This window comes from Urocitellus parryii, chromosome 9, assembly GCF_045843805.1.
Source record: "Urocitellus parryii isolate mUroPar1 chromosome 9, mUroPar1.hap1, whole genome shotgun sequence".
NCBI classification, from domain to species: domain Eukaryota; kingdom Metazoa; phylum Chordata; class Mammalia; order Rodentia; family Sciuridae; genus Urocitellus; species Urocitellus parryii.
The window spans coordinates 5,155,064-5,176,792 of NC_135539.1; the positions used below are offsets into that span (position 1 = coordinate 5,155,064).

The window sequence follows — 21,729 nt, forward strand, 5'->3', positions numbered from 1 at the left end:
GGCACACAGGGGCCCCTGTCACCTGTCAGCTGCAGTTCTTATTCTTCAAGGCAAAATGTGAGCCTGTCTCCCCTCCTGTCCTGCCCTGTCCCTCTGCTCCCTAGCCGTGAGTGGCTCCTTTTCTTCCAAGCCCTCTTCAAGGAGGTCAGAGTAGAACTTGTGACTGGTGTTATGGAGGCCCAGGGGCATGGCAGTCTGCAGCTGTGATCCCTTTCTTACAGACGGATAAACAGAGGCTTCAGGACACGGTCAGCCCTGTTCTCTAGGGCTGTGCCCGGCATGTGTGGATCTCAGTAAACACCTGTTGAGTGAATGGGGTCTGGAGAGTGGGTGGCTTGTCCGAGAGATCCCTGCAGGAGAGGGGGAGGGAGGCCAGCGGGGCCCGGCACTGTCCTCGTCCCCGCAGGCGGCGTCACAGGCTCGGCAGCAGCACCTGAGCTCCCTGCAGGACTACATGCAGCGCTGCACCAATGAGCTCTACTGGCTGGACCAGCAGGCCCGGGACCGCGTGCAGTACGACTGGAGCGACCGCAACCTCGACTACCCCAGCCGCCGGCGCCAGTATGAGGTGGGCACCAGGGCCCAGGGCCAGGGCCTGGGAGGGCACAGGGCTGCCGGCTGGGCACTGAGTCCTCTCCCCTACCCCACTGCAGAATTTCATCAACCGGAACTTGGAGGCCAAAGAAGAGAGGATTAACAAGCTTCACAGCGAGGGAGACCAGCTGCTGGCCGCCGATCACCCCGGGAGGAACGCCATTGAGGTGGTGTGCCAGGCAGGGGACGTCCCCTCGGGGCTGGACACAGGGTGGCCTCTGCCCAGCAGCCCTGGGGGTGGAGGGCCTGACGGGGTCCCTGTTCCTGCTGTGTCTGACTCTGCCTCCTCTGTTACCTCAGTCCTTTATCACGTCCTGCCACCAGCCCTGGGCTTCAGAAGCCAATGTGTCACCTGCGTTAGTTCCTGAGGCTTCCGTGCCAAATTACCGTCAGTCACCCCGCTAGCTTTAAACCACAGAGAAGCACATGCTCGCGGTTCTGAGGCCAACAGCTGGAGCCCAGGCCTGGGCTGGGCCGCTCACTCCGTCCCGGCTTGCATCCTCCCGTGGCCTTCTCCCCTGCATGTCTGTCTTTGCTTCATAGGACACCCCGTTTGATTGAAGGGCCACCCCAATTCCATAACTGATCCATCTGCAAAGACCCTGTTTCCAGATAAGGTCACCTTCTAGTTCACAGGTCCAGTTCTAGCTGGACAGGAGCCCGGGGGAGATACTCAGCCCCCTGAAATACATTATGAAGAATACTCCAGGGAACAGCTTTGGGGGTGCACAGCCCCCACCTGCCCTTGGGCCCAGACGACCTGCACACCTGCCTGTCCATGGTGGCCCCACTTCCCCCCCTCCCATCCCTGAGCAGGAGCTGGCTACCCGGGCAGAGGTCAGGGGCCTCCCTCGCCCCACCCCTGGCCTGGTGCAGTCCCTGCTCAGCAGTGACCACCCTCCTTTCCCGGCAGGCGCACATGGAGGCTGTACACGCAGACTGGAAGGAGTACCTGAACCTTCTCATCTGTGAGGAGAGCCACCTGAAGTTCATGGAGGACTACCACCAGGTACCCAGCCGGCTCCGGCGCCCTCCAGCCCCAGAGGCTCCGCGTGTGGGGCGCTCAGTACCTGCCTGGCTCACCAGGCCTCACGCGCTTCGCCCAGGGGCCTGGCAGGGCTTCTGAAGGAGTCGCAGTGTGGCCAGGCTTGCTGAGCCCTTGTCCGTCTTTCCGGGGAACAGGCAGGAGAGTGCGATTGGCAGGTCGCTGGGGCCCAGGAACGAGTGTGTGGGATTTTAATTTTGGTGAAATATGTAATACAGAACTGCTTGAGCCCCGCCCCCAGCACTTGAGATGAGTCTGGCATGTAGTCCAGGCTGGCCTTGAATCCTGGGCTGAAGGGATCCTCCTGCCTCAGCCTCCAGAGCAGCTGGCGCATGCCACTGCACCTGGCTCCTGTTAGCCACTTTAAATGTGCAATTCACTAAGCTCACGGACCTGAGCAGCTTTCCCTCTGTTTCCTAAATCTCGTCATGCAGACAGAGACTGACCCTGCAGCCGTCCCTCCGTCACCTCCCAGCCCGGGCAGCCTCTAATCTGTGTGCTCTCGGTAGACAGCACTGTTTGTACCTCGGATGATGGAGCACGTGGGATGTACCACGTGTGTCCTTGGTCCTGACTCATCTCCCTGTGCACCATGTTGCAGTGTGTCCCTGCTTCATTCCTTTCTGTGGCCCAGCAGTGCCCACTGAACAGATGGACGGAACTACTTCCCTGGCCATTTGTTGATGGACCCTTGTTTGTTTCCAGAGGAATTTGTTTTTCATTTTTGCACTAGGGATGGAACCCAGGGGTGCTCTACCACTGAGCTACATCCCTAGTCTTTTTTTACTGTTTATCTTGAGACAAGGTCTCGCTGAGTTGCTGAGGCTGGCCTCAAGCACGGGGTCCTCCTGCCTCAGCCTCCTGAGGAGCTGGATTACAGGTGTGCACCACGGCACCTGGTGGGAACATGTGATGGGGGATCTGGAAGTTGACACGTGAACTCAGGTGACACTGTGTAACTCCTGGTTGAGTGTGTGGGCCGTCACAGGGATCCCAAGTCCTGTTCATGGCTGCAGCCCCGGAAAGAGCTGAACTAAGGGGAGGCACGCGTACATCAAGGCTGCGAGTGAGAGTCCAGGCACATGCTGCTGAGCAACAGAGGTGCAGCCTGAGGCGACTCGGGCATTGTGCCAACCTCATAGAGCGTGCTTGCCCAAACTCAGCTGGCTACGATGTCACTAGGTGACACCTAGGGGACTGCCGTGGTACACCTTGCCCATATTTGGCCACAGCATGACTGTGGCATATGACCCTATGGTATTAAGTCAGGGTGTTCTGTGCAGAGAGAGAGGAACAGAGGAGAGAACCCAGCCCTACAGCTGTCTCAGGGGAACTCACTCTCTCAGAGGCGTCTGGAGGACTGGTGGCCAGGGACCAGCTTCTTCCCTGAGTGGCCCCAAGAGTGGGGCTCTGGAGGGAGGTGCAGCGGCCCAGAGGGTTCACTTCTGGATTCAGGATGAGTGGGAGCTCCGGCTCAAAGCCACGTCTGGAGTCACGGTGGCTTCCTGTCTGATGGGGCCTCCTGGTCCCCTGTAGTTCCACAGAGACGTGCAGGACGCTCAGGAGCTGCTGCGCAAGGTGGACTCGGACCTGAACCAGAAATACAGCCCCGACTTCAAGGACCGCTACCAGATCGAGCTGCTGCTGCGGGAGCTGGACGTGAGTGGCAGCCGGGGCCTCGCCAGCCCAGCCAGGGTGACCCCTGCAGCCCATCCCCAGCCCCGCCCACCAGCTCGAGGCCCTGGGTCTCACCCCGCGGCGCGGCCCTCCGCAGGACCAGGAGAAGGCTCTGGACAAGTACGAGGATGTGGTGCGGGGGCTGCAGAAGCGAGGGCAGCAGGTGGTGCCCCTCAAGTACCGCCGGGAGACGCCGCTCAAGCCCATCCCTGTGGAGGCGCTCTGCGACTTTGAGGGTGACCAGGTGGGCGCCTGCAGGGAGGGACCCATGTCACTGCAAAGCCTTAGGGGAGCACAGCGGGAGCCAGGGCCCGGACCCCCTTTTCAGGAACCAGCTCCTGTCTGTCATGGGCGTCACCCTGCCGCCTGCCTCCCCTGTGGTGGAGACGCACCCTCGTGTCTGTCTCCCGGCACAGTCCCAGGGAAGCCCCACGGGGCCCCCGCTCTGAGTCACGTGCCCCCAAGCCAGTCACACGCCACACACCTCCCTGGAAGGGGGGACACCCCCCTGGACTGAGGGCTGGGCGGGCAGCCTGTTCCCGTTGGGCCAGCCCCTCCCCCTTCCTTCTATGGCCGAATGTCCTGGGGAGGGTCGGGGAGATGGGCTAAGATGCCCTGGGTCCAAGATTGGGGGGTCCAGGGGGCCAGCGGGTGACGGGGCTCCCGGGCCATGGACCAAGGCGGTTCCTCACATCCTGATGGTTTGGCCTGCCCCCCCTCAGGGCCCCATCTCACGGGGCTACAGCTACACCCTGCAGAAGAACAACGGGGAGAGCTGGGAGCTCACTGACGCTGCAGGGGACAAGCTGAGTGCCCCAGCTGTCTGCTTCATGATCCCCCCCACTGACCCCGCGGCGCTGGCTCTGGCTGACAGGTATGAGGGCAGAGGGACCAGCAGGCACGGACCCTGGCCCTGGCCTTCACAGCCCTGGCATCCTACTTAGGATGAGGGAGGACTGACACCCCACCTGCACCCCCTTGGGGGCTCAAGGGGAGAAGGACAGAGCTGTTGGTCTGGCAAGCATGTGCTCTCTTAGTGCTCAGGGCCTTTGCATTGTGCCCCCTGCCTGTGGCACCTGCTTGTGGCCCAGCTAGCTCAGGCCCTCAGCTTAAGGACTTTGCCCTGGCCCCTGCCCCTCCTCTTGGCTCTCACACACCGTTTCCTGCCACATGCACCACATTTTACCAAGATGATCAGTCTCATTGGGCCTGTGCTCCTCGGGGCCAGTGTTTTGAGGGCCATGTTTAGCACCTGATGCAAAGAACTCTGCTGAATCAGTGACTGATTGCAGGAATGCCTTGATATATACAGCCCATAAATATTGAACACCTACTGTGTACTGTCCCCTCAGAGGTGACATGTTGGTGGGGAAGACTAGTGAACTGATCACTTTAGGTCACAAGACCTGCAATGAAGGAGCAGGCGGGAGGGAGGGAGGGGAAGGAAGAAAACTGGGGGAGAGAGAGGAAGGAGGGTCTTCTGAACCCCAGAGTCTAAGGACCCGAGTCACTGCCAGCCTTGACCGCATCCAGTGTGTGTGTGTTTAAAGCATTTTTTAAAACTTTTATTTATTCATATGTGGTGCAGAGGATCAAACCCAGGGCCTCACACGTGCTAGGCGAGCCCTCTACCACTGAGCCCCCGCCCCAGCCCCAGCCCCAGGCCCAGCCCCTCCACTTTGTCCTGTGCAACGCTGGGGATGAACTCAGAGCCTTGCATAGGCTAGGCAAGTACTCTGTCACTGAGCTACATGCTCAGCCCATCCCCCTTTTAAACTTTCAATTTGAGGCAGTGTTTCCAAGTGTTACTAAGTTACCAAGGCTGGCCTTGAACTTGGGATCCTCCCCTCGCCTTTGAGTAACTGAGGTGCAGGTGTGTGCCGCACCTGGCTCCCATCACAGTTTTAACTTTTCAAAGTACTCTCTGAGCCACTTGGCTCCTCTGGGCTTTTGTCCAGCTAGAGTCCAGGTCCTGCCTCTGTGCAGAGGGGGAGGTGGCAGCCCAGGTCCAGCACATTCTTGCTCTCCCAGCCTGGACAGCCAGTACCGGAGTTTGCGGCAGAAGGCAGCGGGGAGCCGGCAGGCCCTCCAACAGCGGCACGAGGTGCTGAAGACAGAGAACCCTGGAGGTGGGTAGCAGGGTGTCCTGCCAAGGGTAGGGCACCAGTAGGAGGGTCTGCACCATGCATGGGGTGGCAGGGGCAGGTCTCAGCTGGCCTCCAGGGCCCTCCTGGGCCTCATGCCCCTGCTGCCACCCCTGACTCTATGTCCTCCTTCCACAGATGCCTCTGACCTGCAGGGACGGCAGCTGTTGGCCAGCTTGGACGAGGTGGCCAGTGACCTGGACCGACAGGAGAAGGCCATCACAGGGATTCTGCGGCCACCACTGGAGCAGGGCCGGGCTGTGCAGGACAGTGCAGAGCGGGCCAAGGATCTCAAGGTACTGCTGGACTGGGACACCAGCTGGACTCATGCCCAAGGTTTCACCCCACAGAGTCTTGAGACATCTGTGGCAGGTGCTCCACTGGGATAGCCTGTCACTGCAATCACGTCCTGAGTCACTGGGTGCTGGGCTTCTCCTGGAACCGCCCCAGGTCTGGATCGAGGACCAGGCTCCAAGGTGTTCAGCTGGTGCTCCCAGACACATCCCGGAAAATGGAACCCGGGTGCTGCTTCAGTGTGGCCTGTCAACTGCCTGGGATTGTAGCCATCGTAATGACGGCCACCAGGGCTTATGTGGGTCTACGCTGGCGGGAGACCATGAGTGTGGTGGCACGGTGGACTGTGCGAGTTCAGAGCCAGATCACTAGCTACTTCCGTGAGACGTCACTAAAGCCCCAGAGCCGCAGTCCCTAGAGTGAAATGGACTGGTTCCTACTTGAGGCTACCGGAAGGACGGAGGGTGATGTACGCACCCATCCATGGGTCACTGCATCCTTTCATGTACTTCCCTAAGCTCTCCATGGTGGGACCATCACCCTGGTTTTACAGGGAAAGAGGGCTCAGAGGGTGGCCTCATGGCGAGTTAGGGCCAAGGGGATGCCTGGTGCAGGGGTGAGGAGTGGAGGGGCCACACCCCTTCCTGAGCTCCTCGAAGTCTGGTGCCCGCTCCTGTGAATGGGAGAAGACCTACCTACTCCAAAGGGTGGCCCCCAGGACCCCTTCGCTCATCTGGGTGCTGAGAGCAGTAGGTCCTCGGGGACTCCCTCCTCACTGTGTCACCATCATCAGTCACGGTCCTCCTGCGTCAGGGCTCCTGGAGATGCTCACTAAACACGCAGAACCTGGGCTGCCCTGACCTGGTCAGGCTTGGTGGTGTGGGCTGGACCTCGTAGCCGTCTCTGCTGGCCCTGGAACGTGGGGCCTTGTGCCCACCCTGAGCTCATCCCTGGGGGAAGAGAGCTGCCAGGCTGTGGCTGACCCGGGTCTCGTCCTCACAGAACATCACCAACGAGCTGCGGCGGATCGAGCCTGAGAAGGCACAGAGCACAGCCGCGTGTGCGGCCTTCGTGGAGGCCCTCCCGGGCAGCGGCACGGCACCCCTGCTGAAAGCCCGGGTGGAGGACACCAACCAGAAATACGAGCGCCTTGTGCAGCTACTGGACTTGGCCCAGGAGAAGTGGGTGGCAGACGGGCAGTGGGGAGGCTGGGGTGGGGTGAAGGAGCCACCCACCCACTCCTGACCTGTGTCCTCAGAGTTGATGTGGCCAATCGCCTGGAGAGGAGCCTGCAGCAGGGCCGAGAGCTGCTGGCCACACACGAGAACCGGCTGGCCCAGGATGACACCGTGCCCGAGAGTGGCCGTGTCCTGGACAGCAAGAGGCAGGAGCTGGAGGTGAGTTTTTGGCCCAAGTCTTGGGAACCTTTCTCTGAGCTGGCTGAAGGCCTCAGGCACATCTTTCCTGCCCACTTTGTCCTGCCCAGACAAGGACACTGAGGCCAGAGAGGCCCAGCAGCCAGTCCCTGCAGGTTTGGAAAGCCTTTGGTGTGCCAAATAGGGAGTCAGAAGGGAGGCCACAGCCCTGATCCCAGCCGCTCCAGCCATGTGGCCTGTGGAGTGTCTGTCGGGGGCCAGGACTGGACCATCAGGGATCTGCATCAAGCCAGGTTTCAGGACTTCCACAGGCAGCCGGGCAGGCCAGGCCTGCAGCGCTCTCCTCACCATTTCACTGGGCCTGCCTGAGCACTGGGGTCCTGAGCCGGGGGCCAGGGACAGCCTTCATTTATTCTGCACCACAGGACTGGCCTCAGCCCAGGAAACAGGCCTGGTGAAGGCCCGTGGCTGAAGGGCTGCAAGCCGACCCTCGTGTGGGCATGAGCTGCCCAGTGAAGTGAAATTCTCCAGCTTTTGTAACACAAAGGCACTCGGAGGAGGTGACTCAGGTGGAGCAAGCCTAGAGGGAAGGCTCCTCCTGCTCCTAGGCATGACTCCACCCCCAGAGCTGGTGCTCCAGGTGGGTCTCGGGCCACAGGGCTTCGTCTCCTCCACCCTGTAGGCCATGGCCTCGGAGCTACAGGCCCAGAAGTCCCTCCTGGGAGAGGTGGAGCGGAACCTGCAGGAGGCCAAACGGTGCTCCAGCTCGCTGGCCAGCCGCTTCCAGGAGCACTGCCCCGACCTGGAGCGCCAGGAGGCCGAGGCGCACAAGCTGAGCCAGCGCTTCGACAACCTGCGCCAGCAGGTGGAGCACAGGTGAGGGCAGCGCAGGGAGGGCAGCGCAGGGGGCTGGCCGGGACAGGCTCCCTGATGCCCCAAGGGCTGTCTCTAGTAAGAAAGTGACTGATGCAGCGGCCACCTCCCGAGGCACCTGCACGGTGAGGCAGGAGGGATGAGGGTGACGGCGCCCAGTCATGCTGCTGTCAGCAGTCCTCCTGGCCGGCACCCTGCCAGCCTTACAGGCCGCAGCCTTGCCTTGTCCCTTCTCTTCTGTGCACTTGTGTAGAACCGATTCCTCCCCTGATTAAGGGCGCACCGGCCTTCACCAGTGAAGGCATCTGGGCTGGATGGTTTTTTTTTAATATATTTTTTTAATGGACACAATATCTTTATTTTTATTTGTTAATGTGGTGCTGAGGATCCAACTCGGGGCCTCACAAATTCGAGCAAGTGCTCTACCACTGAGCCCCAGCCCTGGGCCTCGTTTTTTTTTTTTTTTTTTGGATTGTGTGTGTGTGTGTGTGTGTGTGTGTGTGTGGTTTTTGTTAGTCTGTGTGACCCATGTGTTTCACCCACTCCTGGAGTGACGTCAGTGGCTCACACTTCCAGGACCCGGTGTCTTAGCGGCACTCACTGGCGCTCCTCCAGCTGTCTCCGGCTGGCCTCTCCATCAGCAGTGTCGAAGGGGACCTCTGCTGGCTCCTGGAGCAGTATGCCTCCTTCTGCTGTGTCTGTGTCTTCCCTCTCCCTCTTCCAATCGGATGGCTGAGGCCGAATGGCTGATCAATCACCTTGGAAAACTAGCTTTTTGATTCCAGTGATTCCCGTTTCTCGCCTTCCTTCCAACCATCACCTTGGGGTTCTTTTGCTCTTCTTTTTCTCCAGCTGAGACAGACTGTCGCTTTCAGACAGCTTTTTCTTTCTTTTTTTTTAATATATATTTTTTTGTTGATGGACCTTTATTTATTTATATGTTATTCTGAGATTCGAACCCAGTGCCTTATAGATGCTAGGCAAGCACTCCACCGCTGAGCCACAGCCCCGGCCCTCAGATAGCTTTTCCCAATAAAGGCCTTTAGTGCTATACAATTCCTTCTAAGCCTTACTTTTGCTCTACCTTGTAGGTTCGAAGTTACTATTTTTGGTGACTTGGTATGACTTCCTGCCTCCCTGTGGTTGCTCCTGGATTGTGGCTTGTTCAGGTCCCACAGTACCTGGGCACCTCTGCCTGCCAGTACGCAGCCCTCTGCCCCATAATCACTTTCTTTCTGGTGAACATTTAGGGTTTGTCCAATTATATTACATTTGTTTTTCTCCTTCTCCTTTAAAAACGTGAAGCGTCCTGTCCAATTATATTACATTTGTTTTTCTCCTTCTCCTTTAAAAACGTGAAGCGTCCTGTCCAATTATATTACATTTGTTTTTCTCCTTCTCCTTTAAAAACGTGAAGCGTCCTGAGGCCTCTGCCTGCTGTGTGGAGGCCTGACCCGCTTTGCCCCACAGGGCCCAGAGCCTGCAGGGTGCCAAGGCCGCCTATGAGGAGTACCACCGTGGCCACGACCGTGTGCTCCAGTTCTTGTCTAGCACCCCCAATTATGAGCCCCAGGAGACAGACAGCCTCAGCCAGATGGAGACCAAGCTCAAGAACCAAAAGGCAAGACAGTGGCATCTGCTTCGTGGTCACATGGAAGCTAGGAGTGTCAAAAGTCAGGAGGCCCCTGTCAGTGGAGGGAACCAAGCCTTTGGGGAACAGAGTAGGGCACAGGCCTGGCTGACCTCCCCCTCCTGGACCTCAGCTCCCAGCACCTTGTGCCTCGTTCCCCTCTCCCCCTCTGCCCAGCACAGAGAAGGGAGGCTTGGCCTCAAGGTGAATGGCTACAGAAACACCAAAGGAGCCCTCCTGGGGAAAACCCCAGTCCCCAAGTTCTACTGCTTGCCTCCTCAATGCCCCAGGCAGTGTGTTGGGTTAGGGAACCCTGTGGCTCAGGTTCAGATCCTGGCTCTACCTGATAGGCCGCTTGCCCTCAAGTTACTGAACTTCACAGTGCCTCAGTTCCCTCATGTGGGAGCCGGAGATCATGATGCTTAGTCACGGGGTCATTTGAAGATTAAATGAGATAATCTAAGGACAATGTCAGAGCAGTTCCTGGCATTTCAAAGCACTCAATCAAAATGTGTTTCCTGGCAAAAGATAGTTATCTTATTGGCCCTTCCTCACAGGGCCTCAGAACTGGCTTTTGTCACAGGCAGATGCAGATGAGGAAGCTTTATGTTATGTGCTGTGCTAGAGAAGAACCTTAGTTTCTAAGGACTCCAGCCCCTTTACCAACAGGGTTTGTTCTGGTTTTGGTTATTAAGATCTCTTGTTTTACAGAACCTGCTAGATGAGATAGCAAGTAGGGAAGAGGAAGTACAGAAGGTCTACGCCAATTCCCAGCAGTACCAGCAAGCTGTGAAGGTGAGCCATGAAGCTTCTGCCAAGCAGACACTAGGATGCCTCCCTCCACCCCCTACACCAACCAGACGTAGGCCCTGCCAGGAACTGGTCACCATCAGGCACTGAACAGCCATGCAAGTTGCAGAGCCTTCTGGAAAACATTATGGTACCAGGTGCCAAATGTCATAAAAGGGTTTATGCTCTTGGAAGCAGTAAACAACTCTTTGGGGGGATTTATGCTAAAGGGAAAGCCCACTGACTCAGGAGGCCAGCCTAAGCAACTTTGTGAGACCCTTTCTCAAAAAAAAAGAAAAGAAAAGAAAAAGTTGGGGATGTGGCTCAGTGGTTAAGCACACCTGGGTTCAATCCCTGGTACCAAAAAAAAAAAAAAAAAGAAAAGCAAAATTGTGTAATAGCATGATTTACAAATGGCCTAAGTGTCCAATAGAGAGAAACAGCGGTATGGATCACCACACATCCACTTGATGGTAATGAACTTATCAGCTGGTGAAGGCAGGAGAGGAAGCTTACGGTCCAGTGTGCACTGAAGCAGAGTGTCAAATCTCCCTGCTGAAGGACTGGAAGGTTACTTGGTTTGCCTCTTTGAGGATGGAGAGGTGTGGGGCTTTTCCCCGCATGTTGGGCAGTGCAGCTATGTCCTGCTCCTGTGTGGATGAGTCTCAGGGCCCCTGGAGGCCAGTAGCTGCAGCTGATCCCACAGGGGAGGCCTGTGCAGACTCGGAACCAGCACCCCTTCTCCGCCCACTGAGGGCAGATCTAGGTCCACTGGAAGGGGTACACAAACATTTCAGTCTCTTCTTAGTGACTTTCCCTGTTCTCTCACCCAGGACTACGAGCTAGAAGCAGAGAAACTCAGGTCGCTTCTTGACTTGGAGAATGGAAGTAACAGCCACGTGAGCAAGAGAGCCAGGCTGCAATCTCCCGCTGCCAAAGTGAAGGAGGAGGTGAGCTCAGGCAGCGGCCTGTCTGGGACTGAGGGGAAGGTGGCAGTGCAGCCCCAGGCTGCTGCACGCAGGCCTCAGTGATGCACACACATCAGGGGGGCCAGCACAGATTGGGAAGAACTTGTTTGGGGGCAGTGACATCGATATGCCTAGAGGACAGCTTGGTCGGAGCTGGCCCCATGACTCTGGGAAGTTCCCACCTGCTCCCCCAGGGAGGGCTAGTACCATTAGTCCCAGGCACCTTCTGAGAAGAGTAAGGCTCAGGGAGGTGAGGAGACTTGCTCAAAGTCCAGAGTCAGCTGAAACCTGGATTGTGTGACACGAGTCCGCCTTTCTCTCCAATGATGAGACTATAGAATAGCTGCAGGTAGGAGCAGGCAAGAAGCGCCCCTCTGCCCCCAACTGCCAGACTTTTCAAAGACTGTGTCCAGGCCCTCTGGCTCTCACTCACCTACTGCTGGCTCCTGTTTGCCGACTGCTCTCCTGAACTTCTCTGTAGGAAGCTGCTCTTGCTGCCAAGTTCACAGAAGTCCAGGCCATCAACAGGCAGAGGCTGCAGAATCTGGAGTTTGCACTGAATCTCCTGAGACAGGTAATCGATCTTAGTAAGAAACCCTGCTTAAAACTATTATACCAGCTGAAAAATGAAAGCTTCCTCCTGCCCCAGACAGCCTAGGAATGAGGGAATGTCTCTTGCTAACAATTCTGGGCAGTACCCTGGCTGAATGTCAGTTCCACTGACATTGAATTCAATAAATGTTTGCTAAGGACCCACTAAAAAGTTATTTTTAGAAGACCACAATACTTATGACAACACTGTTTATCGTAGCAAGAAACTGGAATCGACTCCAAGTCGTCAGCAGTGGGCTGGTTAAATCCCATTCACACGGCAGAGGGCTGGGCTGCTGCAAGGAAGGGAGTTGCATGCTCTGGGTCAGAGTTGGATCCTTCTGATTGTGCCATAAACAGCAGAGTACAGAACGGGAGATGAGGCGGACATTTGTGCAGAAAAAGTAAACGTGTTTAGTGGGGCACACCAAAATGCACAGGCTGAAGGAAGCACAGAAAACGGCTTCGAGGACTGACATCCCCTGGGGACAGACGACAGAGGTTTCACTTCAGACTCCTCTGCCGTTGTAAAATATTTTGCCTCATTTCGTTTTATAAAACCAATCTAGTTTTTTTTTATTTTTTTTTTGGCCACTTTAAAAACTAGCCCAAGAACTCTAATGGAATCCTGGGGATCATAGGACAGTCTGACCTGTTCCAAGGTGAGCAGATTTGTTCTGGCTTTAATCACATATTGTCTTGTCTGTCACAGCAGCCAGACACAGAAGTGACCCGTGAGACCCTGCAAGGGAACAATCCGGGCTCCAGTGTGGAGGAGACATGGAAGATCAAGAAGGAACTGGACGAGGAGGCTGAGCGAAGGCAGCAGCTGGAGAATGAGGTCAAGAGCACCCAGGAGGAAATCCGGACCCTGCGGAATCAGGGGCCTCAGGAGTCGCTGGTGAGGAAGGAGGTGCTAAAGAAAGTGCCAGACCCCGCACTGGAGGAGAGCTTCCAGCAGATGCAGCGGACCCTGGTGGAAGAGCAGCACAAGAACCAGCTGCTGCAGGAGGAGCTGGAGGCGCTGCAGCTACGGTTGCGCGCCCTGGAGCAGGAGACCAGAGATGGGGGGCAGGAGTATGTGGTCAAAGAGGTCTTGCGCATCGAGCCCGACAGAGCCCAGGCAGACGAAGTCCTGCAGCTGCGGGAGGAGCTGGAGACACTGAGGCGGCAGAAGGGTGCCCGGGAAGCAGAGGTGCTTCTCCTACAGCAGCGCGTGGCAGCCCTGGCTACTGAAAAAAGCCGGGTACAGGAGAAGGTCACAGAGAAGGAGGTAGTGAAGCTGCAGAATGACCCCCAGCTGGAGGCGGAGTACCAGCAGCTGCAGGAGGAGCACCAGCGGGAGGGCAAGCTCAGGGAGAAGCAGGAGGAGGAGCTGAGCTTCCTGCAGGCCAAGCTCAGGAGGCTGGAGAAGGAGCGGGCCATGGCTGAGGGCAAGATAACTGTCAAGGAGGTGCTCAAGGTGGAGAAGGATGCAGCTGCAGAGAGGGAGGTCAGTGACCTCACCCGCCAGTATGAGGATGAGGCCACCAAGGCCAGAGCCAGCCAGCGGGAGAAAACAGAGCTGCTTCGAAAGATATGGGCTTTGGAGGAGGAGAATGCCAAAGTGGTGGTGCAGGAGAAAGTCCGCGAGATCGTGCGGCCAGACCCCAAGGCAGAGAGCGAAGTGGCCAATCTCCGCCTGGAGCTGGTGGAGCAGGAGCGGAAGTACAGGGCTGCAGAGGAGCAGCTCAAGAGCTACCAGGGTGAGCTGGAGGCTCTCCGGAGGCGGGGCCCGCAGGTGGAAGTCAAAGAGGTAACTAAAGAAGTCATTAAGTACACCACTGACCCAGAGACAGAGAAGGAGCTGCAGCGACTCAGGGAGGAGATCGTGGACAAGACCAGGCTGATTGAGAGGTGTGACTTAGAAATCTATCAGCTGAAGCAGGAGATCCAGTCCCTGAAGGACACAAAGCCGCAGGTCCAGACCAGAGAGGTGGTCCAGGAGATCCTCCAGTTCGAGGAAGACCCCCAAACCAGAAAGGAGGTAGAATCTCTGCGGGCAAAGCTGTCAGAAGAGCAGAAGAAGCAGGTGGACCTGGAAGGGGAGCGAGTGTTACAAGAAGAGAAGATCAGGGGCAAGGAGGAGGAGCTTGCCCAGGGGAGGGAGAGGGTGGTGCGCCAGGAGGTGGTACAGTACGAGGAGGAGCCAGGCCTGCGGGCGGAGGTGAGCGCCTTCACTGACAGCATTGATGCTGAGCTGCGCCAGATCGACAAGCTGCGCGCTGAGCTGCGGAGGCTGCAGCGGCGGCGTGGGGAACTAGAGAGGCAACTGGAAGAGCTGGAGCGTGAGCGGCAGGCGCGCAGGGCAGCTGAGCAGGAGGTGCAGCGCCTGCAGCAGCGGCTGGCTGCGCTGGAGCAGGAGGAGGCCAAGGCTGGTGAGAAGGTGACCCGCACACAGAAGGTGGTGCTGCAGCAGGACCCACAGCAGACCAGGGAGCACGCCCTGCTCCAAGCCCAGCTGAAGGAAGAGCGGCACCGGAGACAACTGCTGGAGGGCGAGCTGGAGCCCCTGCGTAGAAAGCTGGCTGCCCTCGAGAAGGCGGAGGTCAAAGAGAAGGTCGTCTTCTCTGAGAGTGTCCAGGTGGAGAAGGGCAACACCGAACAGGAGATCCAGAAGCTCAAGAGGAGCCTGGAAGAGGAGAGCAGGAGCAAGAGGGAGCTGGATGCCGAGGTGGCTCAGCTGGAAGCCAAGCTGTCAGAGCTGGAATTCCACAACTCTAAGTCGTCCAAGGAGCTGGACTTCCTAAGGGAAGAGAACCACAAACTTCAGCTAGAGCGACAAAACCTGCAGCTGGAGACCCGAAGGCTCCAATCAGAAATTGAAATGGCAGCAGCAGAAACACGAGACCTGCGGAACACGACCATGGTGGACTCTAGGACCAACCTCGACTCCAGACTGTGGTCCTTGGAGAGAGAACTGGATGATCTCAAGAGGCTGTCCAAGGACAAAGATCTCGAGATTGATGAGCTGCAGAGGCGCCTGGGGTCCGTGTCCGTCAAGAGGGAGCAGAGGGAAAATCACCTGCGGCGCTCCATCGTGGTGATTGACCCCGACACAGGCCGTGAGCTGTCCCCTGAGGAGGCCCACAGGGCTGGGCTCATCGACTGGAACATGTTTGTGAAACTCAGAAGCCAGGAGTGCGACTGGGAGGAGATATCGGTAAAGGGTCCCAATGGGGAGTCCTCAGTGATACACGATAGGAAGTCTGGCAAGAAGTTTTCTATTGAGGAAGCCCTGCAGAGCGGCAGGCTGACCCCTGCTCAGTATGATCGCTATGTCAACAAGGATATGTCCATTCAGGAGCTGGCGGTCCTGGTGTCTGGGCAGAAGTAGGCTCAGCCCTTCCGCCCATCTCTTCTTGGGAGGTGGAAAGCTGGCTTGCTCCTCCTCAGCAGCCTCCCAGGTAGCTCATCCCTGATCCTGTGCAGACTCCTAATCCGTGCAGAATGCTCGGAGTGCAGTTCGCGTGTGAGCAGAACCGGCACTGGCAGCTCCTATCTCAGCCATCATTCAACCTGGGTGAGCAACCTGCTCCGGCCTCCAATGATCTGACATCTACATGCCCTTTTTTTTTTTTTTCCTTTCCCAATATACTCCCATCAACAGACTCCTCTTATGATGGCTGGAAACAGTCTGAAAACTACTACAGCACAGCGCAACCACAACAGACATGCTCACTCAGGGCAGCGTGGGCCTTGGCACACCGGCCAGCAAAATCTAGGCAGAGGCCTCCTTCCACCCACTCCATTTACTAAAGGACAGGGCTGCCAGGCTGCCCATGGGCACACCCTCCAGCTTTCTTACTGGGAACCAACTTTGTGAGTAAGGCCTCCCCAGTAGTAACTCTGCCCACAAGACAGGCTCTATGCCAGAAAGGCACAAGGAACCACAGGGCCTGTCAGCCACGCTGTACAAGGAGGACATTCTATCAGGACATGGTCTGCAATCGGAAGATCTTAAGGATGGCTGGTGTTGCGGATAGCCTGTTTCGTTGCCTTGCGAGTCTTGTTTATTATCTCACTGGTATATAGGTATAGAAAACTGTTCACCAAATTTCCCATTTTCTGTATCTCATGTGTTATGTAAGAAGATGGCAAATAAGAGGGAACTTTATTTATAGCATGAAAATAAAAACTGGTGGCTTGATTCTAATGTCATAGTGAGCGTGTTTTTCCGCCCTTGCATGTGGAAGCTTCCTTTGCTTACTCCCTCCCTTTCAACCTTCAGACAAAATGGGTATCACGTATATACCAGGTTCTCCGGAAGGAAGAACTACTAGCGAATACAACTGAAAGAAAGAATGAGAAACAGGTTTTTGGAAACCTTGAAACAATTTATTGAGTTGCTTTATACAAGATTAACAATTTCCACACCACCCCCAACACCAACATAGTCGCTGCACAAAAGTAACAGCCCCTCTCACACCTAAGAAACGGCCATGTTCGGTAAGTGCTCAGAGACTTCCGCCCGCCAAGGGAACCCCTGCAGCCCCTTGAGCGTGCTCTGCCCCACGCCTCCACTGCAGCTGGGCTGTAGATCTGCCTTGCCATGGCTGTTTGTCATTCACTCTTTCGTTACCACAAATAAAGCATAAACAAGAAAAAGAAATCTCAAACTCCCCATCAAAGAAACATTTCCCTGAGGCAAGAGGCATCACTAGATTCCTAAGGACAAGGGTATCCTGCTCCAGCTGCACACTCAGTGGCACACGGGGAGGAGGGAGCACCAAAGGGCGAGGAGGGAGGTGAGGGGGGCTGGGGCTGGGACCTGGGTGTTCATGGGCAGAGGAGCCTGGAGAGTTCCCACTGCTCAGCCTTCGCTGACGGCCTCGGCTCGGCTTTGAGCTCAGCTATACAAATCTCTTCTTTGGCTCTTTTGCTACTACCTAAGACTATTCTGTAAACAAACTGGAAATCCAAGTTGCAAAAAATATATATAATAAAAGGATAAGGAACCCATGTGGCCCAATGTGAAACAGATTGGTTCTTACATACAAAAAGAGTCAGAGCAGAGGCCAGGCTGAGTAGCTGACAGAGGTCTTGCTCCCAGCACAGGGGGAAGGGCACCAACCTCCACAGGAAGTGGGAGTTACTGAGCATCGCACCTGGGAGTCAGGAACCGAAAGACTGTCTGTTTTCACCCAGGTGCACATGCTGAGGATGCTCTCTTAACATGTCAAATTGCTCACCTGGGCAGTCAGACTCACCTGTGGCACAGATTCACAGAATAAGCAAGGGCCCTCGAAGTCCTTGTGAAATGGCCACTGGCTGAGTGTGACCAGCCTGGTGACAGGAGTTCTATAGTTGCTATCCTCACCTGCCTCAGATTCACTCTCCAGTTCCTCTGGGCAGCACCCCAGTCCACAAAGAACCCCACTGCCTGGAGAGCTCAACACTTCCAGGTCCACTGTAGGCAGCAGACGCTTCACAGAGGCCTATCCCTGCAACTCTGCCTAAGAAGGATTTCTAAGAATAAGAAACTGGAATGTCACCTGTGACTCGGAATCCCTCGTCTCAGCCCTCACACACAAAGGGCTTTGGGGTTCCCCTGCAGTCTACCTGTACCAACTCTGGAAAAACAAAATGGGAGCCCTGGCTCAACTGGGACCTGGGGTTGGGGTCCCAGATGACTTTCAAGTCAGGACGGCGCAGGTTATGATGTGCAACCATAAAAATCTCAATTAAATAAAACTGGCTATGTCCTAAATACAGACATCTCTTTAAAAAAAGGTCTTCATCTCAGATCCACTCAGGGGACTGAATGGACGTTGTGTTGTCGAATTCTGCTCCACCATAAAGGCACTGGAATTGAGTCTTCCTATAATGTGACGTGTGAAGAGCAGTCCCATTCTATCCAATGCATTTAATGGTAATGACGAAAACTGAGCCCAAGATAGATGTCTTTAAAAATCCTACCATAATTGTTGAATCTACAAAGGTCTCTTCTCTATAAGAGCTTCATTGTCATGTTCAGAGGAAAAACTGGTCCCCCATAGATAGCACACAGTAAGAGTTCTTAATATTTTGCAAGGAGACAAGAGGGGCCTCCCACCTGTGGCTCAGGCCTGGGTCTTGTCCTTTTGAGCACACAGCCTGGGGATGGGATAACACTGACCATCCAGGGATCCTAATGTGGCCAGAAGGAGCCCCAGACCCATCAAGTGCTGTGAGGTACTTGGACTGAGTGCTGGGGGCCAGGCAGACCTAAACAGCTGTGCCAACGGATCTGCAACCAGAGCTTGTGGACTCCCCGCTTCCCAAGAGCCCAGCACACTCCCACACCCAGAGCTGCCCTCTAACAACCTTCCAGCAACAGAGCTGTGAGGCCCAGAGCACCAGGTCAGTAAGTGCTTCACCAGCAGCGTGAGCTGCTCCTTAGTTGGAGGCTTGTCAGAAGTGCCAGGACACGCTCCGGGAACTCACGCCTGCTTCGGAAGGAAACCAGTATGCAGAGTGTGCAGGAGACGCCCGCCATCTGAGACCTCCACGTTGAGCTTCCACTGGACCCAAGTCAATCGAGCCTGTCCTCTCAAGTGGTCACAACTTCCGTGGCACACTAGGCCCCTTCCCGTGAAGCTGAGAAGCATCTGGAGAATAAGAACAGAACAGTCTTTCAGGAGCTGACTCCATACGTAGGCACTGGCATTACGCAGGCCAATGGTGTACTGAGCAGTGTGCCCAGAACAGCTCCTGAGATGTGACTTAGGCCACTTCACAGCTCAGGTGACAACCGCCACTATGACAAGGCCTGATGTTCACACACAACTCAGGGTAGCAGTGCTCACCACCAGGTATAGGGACAACTGTAAAGACACCAGCGTGGAGTCCAGGCAGAGAGGAAGGGAAAGCAAAGCAGACACAGACACGGCTGTGTTGCTGCCACGCAGAGCCTGATGGCAGCCCCTCAGGTAACGACCACCTGAAGTGCGGCGCAGGAGGAGGGGAAGGCTCACTGGCGTTAGCACAGCTGCTCTGCGGAGAGCCTTTTAATACCCAGAAGAAAAACAGCAAAATGCTACAAGAAAGCAATGTCCTTCTTTTCCATCCTTTCTCTCTCATTTCCTTCTACTTTTTGGGTGAAAATACCACAGACCCTCAATCTCTTTCCATTGGCTCTTTATTTCGTTTCTTTTAGAGAGGAACATTCCCCAAAGCAGGCAGAGGTGGGCCATCTGTCACACACCCAAGATCTCACCTAGGTAGCTCCATGGATGCTTGCACTACACTTATTCCCACTGGCAGCCACCGGTATGTGGGGGAAATCCATGCATTTCACTGCTTCTCCAGAGGAAAAAGGGCTAACTACAGACATAGGCTTAGCCCCCAAGGAAGCCAAATTTTCATCTAGAGACCTACAAACTCATTCTCACTCCCAGCTGGCCTCTGGCACTCACTACCAATGCTTCAACCTCAGAACCAGCCTTCAGAGACCCACAGCAGACCAGGAGGTAGACATCTACTTGACAGTCATGGGTCCTACCCTCTCCATATGGCAGGTCAAGTCATGTATAGCCCAGGGGCCCTCAATCCACAGGGTAGTAACCTAGGCTCAGCTTCGCTAAGACTGGCTCTTCCCTTACTAATGCAGCCCAGGGCCTGTCTGGCACAAGTCTAAAGGCAGTAAGAACACCAGTCAAATCCTAGTGTTCCATCAGGCTTCTCATACTAGAATTCTATGAGGTCTGTCCCCAAGAAAACAGGACTGAATGTGGCACATCTACTTTCTACCAAGTGCCTGCCTGAGGCACCGATGCCTATTTCTCATGCCACTAAGCAGTGACACACCAAAGGCTAGCTTAAAATAGCTATTCTGTGGGGACACTGCCTCGTTCCTGGTGTGCTCCCAAATCTGTTTCCAAGAAGGCTTTACATCTGGCCAGACTGAAAGTGGCTTCTCATTCAGGTCCATGCTGCCATCAGAGGGAAACTGTCCTTCCTCAGAGTCTTGTACTGTGGCCCCTCACTGCTCTGTGGATTTCTCCCATTTACAGAAGCAAAGTATGGAGAGCCTCTGTGAACTGACAAATACCAGTGAGCGCACAGCCTTGCTGTGAAGGCCGGTAGTGCCCACTAGCCCTTGGGAGAGTCCTACCATTACTTTCTTTCTTAACCAAAGAGGGAAAAGATGCTAAGAGTCAGGACAGACCCTGCCTCTGGGTCAGGTCCCATAGCTTTCTGTGCTCACCAAGGCTCAGGGTTCCAGTCGAGAACCCAGCAGTCTCACTGTGGAGGCCATGTTATTCCGATGCCCACATAGCCAGACCCTTAAAAGACAAGGCGAGACGACAACACAGCAACGACAAGGCAGACATTCCACGTCCAGCAGTAGACAAAGCACCTAAGGATGGAGAGCAGCAGTGCACAGAGTGCATGGCAGGGGCACATCTGGCAATTACCTGGCAGACTCTGCGGGACATGGGTGGACACGGCAGCATGTGGGAGAGTTGCTGCATGGGGCGGGCTGGAGTGCAAGCCAGCCAGAAGACCTGAGAGAAACAGGAGGGGAGAGAACAAAACACGAACATTGAAGACAGAAGGGAAAAACAGCCCTGGCAGCCAAGAGCCCCTGACGACTGGCCAGACCAGTCTAAGAACCAAACCCAAAGGGGAGGGGCTCAGCACTGTCCCAGGGACATTCCCCATGGTCACACCAGAAACACACAGGAACCACAGCACACCACAACACAGGGACAGAGACAGAAGACAGGTACTTACTGTGGCTGATACCGTGGTGGAAGGTCCCAGGGGCTGGGCCTGTGACGATGGCATCCTTGGAGACCCCCGCTTTAGCAGAGGACTCCGCACTGAAGGAGAGCACATGGAGTGGAAATGGGACAGGGGCAAGGATCCCCAGTGAGTTAGAGTTCACTGCCCCAGGCAGCTTGGGGTTGCTGGACTTGTAGGATGAAGACAGCAGGTTTAAGGGAGAGGAGCTGGTCAGCAGCACAGCCCCACCCGGTCCTTTCTGGGGAGGAAACATAGACAAGTGGTCAGAAGCCTGGTCCTGTTAACTCATAGCAAACCTAGGAGCGTGCACAACAGGCACACACATCAAATGCCCCAGAAAAGGCACTTTTCTATTTTGCAGTCCTGGAGAAAAGAACAAGGACAGTCTATGAAATGGCATGGAGTGCGTTCCAGGGCATAGGACACTAAAGGTGTCTCTTTGGTGAGGAGAGGAAAGACCACCACTGTGGATATCCACAAGTATGTGTATGCACCTTCTTATACACCCATTTATTTTGCATACGTTTACTATGTAAATACACATATATTTGTGTATATTTGGTTAGTCTTTGTTTTTAAAAAGAAATAGGAAGACTGAGGATGTAGCTTAGTGGCATAGCACTTGCCTACTAAGTGTAAGTCCTTAGATTCAGTCCCCATCTCCCCAAGCTGTACCCAAACTTCTTATAATTATCTCCCACCCTCAGCATTCACTAGCTGCTGAATTCTGATAAATCACCTCTGACCTGCAGATTCCTTCAAAACCAATCAGAGAATCGTTCTCAGAAGGTACTGCTATTTCCAGGGCATGAAAGCCTTAGCACCTGACAGATGAAGGCATTTTCTGGAGAGATACACAGGTCAGAGGTGGAAGGAGGGAAGTTCTGTGGCTCATTGTGCAGGTGCAGACCCAGCCTCTCTACAGGCACAATACTGACAGCTGTTTTTGCTCCACTCACCCTCCTAAGAAGACAGGCAG

At 55.4% G+C, this 21,729-nt stretch overlaps 2 protein-coding genes across 4 annotated transcripts in view; one reads left to right on the top strand and one right to left on the bottom strand.

Moving 5' to 3' along the window:
• The window catches only part of Ppl (periplakin), a 38,919-nt gene extending 22,763 nt beyond the window's left edge, over positions 1-16,156 (top strand). The window contains exons 7-22 of one of the 2 annotated variants that reach the window (XM_026385500.2): positions 407-568; positions 654-761; positions 1,508-1,603; positions 3,176-3,298; positions 3,414-3,560; positions 4,039-4,190; positions 5,348-5,445; positions 5,599-5,756; positions 6,757-6,935; positions 7,013-7,151; positions 7,813-8,006; positions 9,474-9,624; positions 10,345-10,428; positions 11,256-11,372; positions 11,872-11,964; positions 12,694-16,156. In XM_026385500.2, the coding sequence (XP_026241285.2) occupies positions 407-568; positions 654-761; positions 1,508-1,603; positions 3,176-3,298; positions 3,414-3,560; positions 4,039-4,190; positions 5,348-5,445; positions 5,599-5,756; positions 6,757-6,935; positions 7,013-7,151; positions 7,813-8,006; positions 9,474-9,624; positions 10,345-10,428; positions 11,256-11,372; positions 11,872-11,964; positions 12,694-15,357 (4,665 nt within the window). In that variant the 3' untranslated portion in view covers positions 15,358-16,156. The remainder of the gene's footprint in view (positions 1-406; positions 569-653; positions 762-1,507; positions 1,604-3,175; positions 3,299-3,413; positions 3,561-4,038; positions 4,191-5,347; positions 5,446-5,598; positions 5,757-6,756; positions 6,936-7,012; positions 7,152-7,812; positions 8,007-9,473; positions 9,625-10,344; positions 10,429-11,255; positions 11,373-11,871; positions 11,965-12,693) is intronic. The other variant, XM_077802657.1, reaches the window with a different exon arrangement.
• A 215-nt stretch (positions 16,157-16,371) lies between these two features.
• Ubn1 (ubinuclein 1) overlaps positions 16,372-21,729 on the bottom strand; it is a 30,838-nt gene continuing 25,480 nt past the window's right edge. The window contains exons 16-18 of one of the 2 annotated variants that reach the window (XM_026385338.2): positions 20,739-20,988; positions 20,420-20,509; positions 16,372-18,610 (exon numbers count right to left, since the gene is read on the bottom strand). In XM_026385338.2, the coding sequence (XP_026241123.1) occupies positions 18,561-18,610; positions 20,420-20,509; positions 20,739-20,988 (390 nt within the window). In that variant the 3' untranslated portion in view covers positions 16,372-18,560. The remainder of the gene's footprint in view (positions 18,611-20,419; positions 20,510-20,738; positions 20,989-21,729) is intronic. The other variant, XM_026385339.2, reaches the window with a different exon arrangement.